The sequence below is a fragment of the Elephantulus edwardii genome, unplaced genomic scaffold (genome assembly GCF_000299155.1).
Source record: "Elephantulus edwardii isolate Elephantulus edwardi_28Jun2011 unplaced genomic scaffold, EleEdw1.0 scaffold00026, whole genome shotgun sequence".
Lineage (NCBI taxonomy): Eukaryota > Metazoa > Chordata > Mammalia > Macroscelidea > Macroscelididae > Elephantulus > Elephantulus edwardii.
The window spans coordinates 1,832,439-1,839,077 of record NW_006399776.1 but is presented as its reverse complement, the minus strand read 5'-3'; the positions used below and the strand labels follow the sequence as shown (position 1 = coordinate 1,839,077).

At 36.6% G+C, this 6,639-nt stretch overlaps 1 protein-coding gene across 1 annotated transcript in view; it reads left to right on the top strand.

Annotated features, from left to right (window-relative positions):
* Positions 1-6,639, top strand: part of LOC102872111 (eukaryotic translation initiation factor 3 subunit J-A-like) — a 51,610-nt gene that overhangs the window by 24,252 nt on the left and 20,719 nt on the right. Inside the window, exons 3-4 of the mRNA XM_006882948.1 lie at positions 1,915-1,969; positions 2,567-2,658. Coding sequence (XP_006883010.1) covers positions 1,915-1,969; positions 2,567-2,658 — 147 coding nt within the window. The remainder of the gene's footprint in view (positions 1-1,914; positions 1,970-2,566; positions 2,659-6,639) is intronic.

The window sequence follows — 6,639 nt, the reverse complement described above, 5'->3', positions numbered from 1 at the left end:
GGTGAGAATCTTTGTCTTCTTGATATTGAGCCTTAATCCATATTGAAAGCTGCAATCCTTGACCCTCTGCAGCAAATGCTTCAAGTTCTTCTCCATTTCAGCAAGCAGGGTTGTGTCATCTGCATAATGCAGGTTGTTGATGGCTCTTCCGCCAATCCTGATGGCACACTTATCCTCATAGAACCCAGCTTCCTGGATAATCTGTTTTGCATATAGGTTGAAAAGGTTTTGACATAGGACACATCCATGCAGTATTTCCTTGCTCTGTTCTGATGACTGCCTCTTGTTCCAAGTATAAGTTTCGCATTAGCATGATCAAGTGTTCTGGGATTCCCATTCTTCTCAGAGTCAGCCACAGTTTGTTAATCCACACAGTCAAATGCCTTTGCATATTCAATGAAACACCTTCCTCACGTATTCCCTGCTTTCAGCTAAGATCCATCTAACATTAGCTACAATATCCCTAGTAAACTTCTAAAGCCAGCCTGGACTTCTGGCAGTTCTCTGCTGATGTGCTGTTCCAGTTGTTTTTGGATAATCTTCAGCAGAATTTTGCTTAAATGTGATATCATTGATATTGTTTGATAATTTCTGCACTCAGTGGATCACTTTTCTTTGGAATGGGAACAAATATAGATCTCCTCCAGTCAGTTGGCCAAGTGGTTGCTCCCCAGATTTCTTGGCACAAGAAATTTCTGTAAAATGCTTGTCTGTCAGTTACTTCTCTAAGTCTAAGCATTCAGATTAAGACAGACTAGGAAGAAGGATTGGCCATCCACTTCCAAAATAGCAGGCCTCTGAAAACCCTGTGTACAACAGAACACACATAGACTAACAGGGTAGCTGAGGTGGAGTTTTCAAGTATGGAAATATAAAGGAAGAGGAACAGTCGTAAGCAGACACTAGTGTTTGGAACATGGAATGTGAGAACTGTAAATGTGGAAAAATTAGATATTGTTAAGGAAGAAGCGGAATGCATAAATATTGATATACCTAGGTATTGGCGAGATGGGGCAAAGATAGGCCTCGTTAAATAATTAGTGCTATAACACCTAGGAAATCCAGTGGAAAATCAGCTCTGATTGGGTTCAGACTTGACAGCAATGAAGAGGTTTTTTGTTTCTATACTTGATTTAGGGAGCTCTGGTAGCATAAACTGAAGGGAGTTGTGTTGCTATGTTTAAGAAAGGACCATTTTAAAATACAGATGCAATAAAAGAAAAGAGTGATAAATATATTATGTAAGTTTGTTGAGAGAGATCACAGTTGAAGATTCTTGATAGAAGTAACTGCAGAACAAAATTGAAAAACAAAAAAATGGATGGAGAAGAGATTGAGATTGTCCAGTTTTACTAGACTGATAGAGACTGGCGGCACTTGTATGACTCTTTAGTCATATGTGGCTCACTGTCACCTTTGAACCTAGAACAAAACTTACATGGTTCAACTTGAAGCCAAACAGTAGACTTAGGGAGTTCTGGTGCCGAAGTCACTGTGCTGCTAACACACAGTTCCCCCTGTCTATAGTGTTTCAAATCTACCAGCAACTCTGAAGGAGAAAGATGAACAATCTCCTTCTGTGTGATTTATAGCCCTGGAAAGATGACTGAGGGCCAGCTATGAATTAACAGTTGAGAAATGTGCAAAACTTCTACAGGGAAACTTTAAAATACAAAAGTAAATTTGAACAAATGGAAAGCTAGCCCGTTCTTGAGTATAATAGCTCATTGTTATAAAACTGTCAGTTTTTCTTATAGTAATTTATATGTTTAATGCTATTCTAATAAAAGTACCCAAGAAGTTCATTTTTATAATAAAAGTATCTACCAGTTTGACAGTTTGATAATAAAGTTCATAATGGAGAAAAATGAAATATCAGTAATGGAAGTTGATTTTTGTTTTTGGTTTTTTAAGGATAACTGGGATGATGATGATGAAGAAGAAAAAAAAGAAACTGAAGAAAAACCAGGTGAGCCACTGGGGCTCCTCCATTTTTGGTGTTATGTCTTGGTGAGCATCTGGAGTATATATGTTGAAACATGATTAAATGCTTACGTATGGAAAGTTTTGATATTTAGAAACCAGGAATCCTTCCAGTTCACTTTGTTCTCTCTCCTTGTACCTGTTCTCTTTTCCCCCAGGCATTATTACATTTTTGTTACGTTTTGAGTGTTTCTTTTCTCTTTGCAAGGATTCTGGTGACCTTTTGTCTGGTAGCCAAAAGACCATGCCCCTTTGGCAGTTTGAAACCACTAGCTGCTCAGTAATAGACTTACAGTGTCCAAAACCCCCTGGAGGGTCAGCTGTGAGTCATCTCCAGCTGGACAACAGTGGCTTTTCTCTTAGGCTTTTCCCTGTGAGTGGGTGTTCTTACAGGAGAGAATAGAGAGTGTAGCATTATAGTTTGGTCAGTGACCAGAGTGGAGGAAAGAGTCCCAGAACTTTATTTTCACTTTCCAGGAGTTCATTACATAAAATTGGAGCTAAGGAACTGTTTATAGTCTTTTAAAGTACATCCATAAACTGAAAATATAACAGCTGTAATTAAAATGTTCTTTATTTGTAGAAGTAAAGATTTCAGAAAAGAAAAAAATAGCAGAAAAGATTAAAGAAAAGGAACGGCAACAAAAGAAAAGACAAGAAGAAATTAAAAAGAGGGTAAGTAAAATTTAGAGTCTTTGTGTTGTGTAAATAGTTAATCATACTCAGCCACTAAAGACTGCTCCCAAAAAACTGAAGGTTCCAGTTTACCTGGAGGTGCCTTGGAAGAAAAGCCTGGCAATCTGCTGAAGGGAAGAAACAAAATAAGCTGCTGAAAACCTTATGTGCGTGTTGAATGAAAATCTTAAGTTTAAGGTTGCCATAGTCGGGGCACATTTGATAACAACTGCCCCTGGTACTATTTTTTAAAATACAGAATTCTCACATCAGTAGTGGTTTAGGGGTCAAAGAAGCAGCAGAGAGTACAGTTTGAAGGGAAGAGTAAAAATTATAAATAGATACCATTAGATAGTTGAATCCTCAATTTGTGGGTTTTGCACAAACAGCCCAGAAGTTTGAATGTATTTCACATTTCACTAAACATTTGGGAATAATCATGATTGATTTTAGCTTATATTTAGTAAAATACAAAGTAAACATTTTTTTCTGCCATGTACTATAGCAGTGTTTTTGTTACTCAATTATATGTTGAGGAAAATACATTTTTATGATTCAAAAATTAAAGCATATTAAGTACTGCCAACCCTTCACTTACCTATTTTTCCACCTCTCCAACCCATAAGTAAAGAGTTGTTTTTTTGTGGATCTAGGGGTTATTTTTTGCCAAATACAGTGCTGTATTCTTACCCTTCTCTTTCATTTACACACTATTTCTATCTTGCCATTTATTTAACATATAGAGAGCTTTCCTTCCAAGGCCACAGAAAATATTTTTAATTCTTTTCCTGATGCAAAGAAAATTTTCAAGCTATAATGAATAATTTTCATATAGTATATACAAATCACTAATAAAAACTAATAATTTCAGCATTTTATTTGCTTCATCTTTTTCCTTAAAATATAATCAAGTAAAAGAAGATACGTAATCAAGTAACAAATGTGATGTGATTTATTTCTAAATACTTCAGCATGCACCTCGGGGAAAAAACAGTATCTTTCATGATTAAAAGAGCATCATCTTACTTAATGTGTAATTCTTAAACATCATCTAATTATGAATATATATGCATTTTTTTCCTATAATATATAAAAATATCTCTTACATACAAGGATCATGCAGTGTGTTCGGTTGGTAATGTATCCTTCTTTAGTTCCTAGAATATCTGTTTTTCTCTTTAAATGACATTGACTTAAAAAGAGATCAGGCTTCTTGTCTTGCAATTTCCTGTAATTGTGGAAATCTGAAATTTCAGACTCTAAAATATTTAGGCCAGTAAACACTCTTTTGGGCGGAGATCAGAATACTTTAAGAAAGTAACAATTTATGCTTCATTTTAGGAATTATGTAATGTCTGTCCTATTAATAGCAATGCAAAAATTGATTGCTGGTGTGGTGACACCCTGATCCTTCTATTATAAAATTACTCTTTGTCCTTACAAGCATGACTTTTATTAGCATCCTTAGGAGAATGGGCAGAGAACTGAAGAGCAGGACACATCCAAGCTCATGTCCTGCTAGAAGGCACATACACGCTGGACCCAAGTCCTCAGCCACACAGCCAAGGTCACATAATGCTGTCCAGAGATGATTAGGCTCCAAAATGACTTTTATTTCTTAACCAAAAGATCTGTTTCACATCACCTTTTTCCTGTCAGTTTTACTTGATCTCTGATTTCATTAGAGACTGCAAAATGGTGATTTGAATTAGTAGTTTTCAGAGCAAGGGGTGGATATAATATTTTCAAATATTGAAAAATGAGGGATTTTTAAAATATTTCTTTATGGGTAAATTCATGTAGTGTTAGACTTAGAAATGCATTATTTTTACTTAGATATAGTGATCATTTGCTTTTTCCTCAGGAAAAATGATTTCTCGATGTTTAAATCATCAAATGTTAAGTCAGTGGGAGTCCACTTAGGTTTATCCTTGATTTCATCCTTATTTTTATTCTATAGCTAACAATACAGAGTTTACAGTTTTTCTTTTATACTAAAAATTATGGATTATAATATATAAATATTTATTTGCATTTTGTTTTAACACAGATATTGCCATCAAAAACATAAAATACCTAAATTAATTTTATGGTTTCTTTGCAGTACTTCAATCCTTGCCCATCATATTTTTTAAATGTATAAAGTTGTTTTTTTTTTATAATCTTACATGCTGTTGAGTTGCTTGCTACTCATAGCGACACTGTGTACACAGCCCTGATCCTGAGCTAACGTCTTTGTCCCTGACACACTTAGCCCTATTACCCTAGTCACTGAGTGAATTTATCTCATCCAGAGTCTTCCCCTCTAGTGCTGTCCCTCCTCCCTTCCAAGCATGATGTCCCTCTCCTCATGCTGGTCCCTCCTTGCAAGATGGATAATTTCAGGAATTGTGAATTATCGACACATCAGATTACCAGCTTAATAAAAGGCTAGAAAGTGTGTCATTATTTGAGTAGTGAAGTTCTCTTTTGAGAATATAGGTTTCAAAATTTTAAAATTGCACTCATTTTTTAAAATACTCCCTACTTAAATCCACAAATTTGGAAGATCAGAACTAAGTACAGGCAATCCTAAATAACTGTATAAATTGGTAGCAAGTTCTTAATAAATTTAACATTTCTGTAGGGATTGAGCACACCCAAAACATACAGGCAGATCCTTTCAGCAGACCTTACTATAGAACCATACTAGATGGGTTTTTTTTCCTTGGTAACACAAAATCTGAAGGGTGAGGAATGTTGTTTTAGATTCTGAACAGTATGTAGTACTGGTAAGTTAGAAACCAAAATTGGGCACTTTAACTGAAAGGCAGTTTTAAAATGCCGTTGAAAGTCTAAGCGTAAATCTACTAAGTTAACCATAAACTTAATAAAGTAAGAGTTTGTGAAGAGCATAAACAGGAAAAGTATTAATAAATTTAAAAAACCAAAATCCAAGAGAGTCATCTAAATAAGAGCTCTATAACCATGACCTGATCCTCCTAGTCTGCAGTCTGACATCACTCTGACTCATGGTGAACCTTTGTACCTCACGGAGTAGAGCTGAGCTCCAAAGGGTTTTCAGTGGCATTTTATTGGATGCAGCTTGCCAGGCCTTCTGATCACCTTCACTCCTTATTATTGGGAACACTCATGGAATATTTTATATGTAAAATTCCAACACTGTGGGCAGGCATAAAAATAACACTTTTTTCTCAGAGTATACATAAGATCCTAAAACATCCCTTAAAAATACAGAATTGCTGAAAGTATGTAGTTTGAATCCACTAGATGCTCGGCTGGACAAAGAGAAACAATCTCCTGTGCCAGTCTGATCTGATTTGATGGTGTATTGTTGTTGTTGTTACGTGCCATCAAGTCGTCTGCAACTAATAACGACCCTATGTACAACAACTCTAAACCCTGCTCTATCCCTTGCCAGTCTTTTCTCTGACACATGCATCCCCATTACTCCAGTGACTGAATCAATCCATCTTGAGGGTCTCCCTCTCCTGCTCTGTCCCTCCACCCTCCCATGCATGATATTCCTCTCCAAGAATTGATCCCCCCTTGCAGCATGTCCAGAGTATGTCAGATGAAGCTTCAGAATCCTTGCCTCCAAGAAGCAGCCTGGCTTCACACTCTCTAGGACGAACAAACTTGTTTGTTCTCCTAACAGTCCATGGTATGTTCAGTACTCTTCCTCAGCACCAAAGGTATCAACTCTCCTATCATCCCTAGTCATTGTCCAACTCTCTGATGCATAGCAAATAATTGCAAAGACCATGGCCTGGATCAGGTGCACTTTAATCTCCAGACTGACATCGTTGCTCTTCAGTACTTTGGAGAGGTCTTCTTGACAGCAGACTTTCCTGGCTTCTGGTACCAAGAGAGTTGCCTGTAGAAAGCAAACTGAAGCTGTCAACAATCTCAGTATCTTCATCATCCATCATGATGTTGCCAATTGGCCCAGTGGTGAGAATCTGTTTTCATGATGTTGAG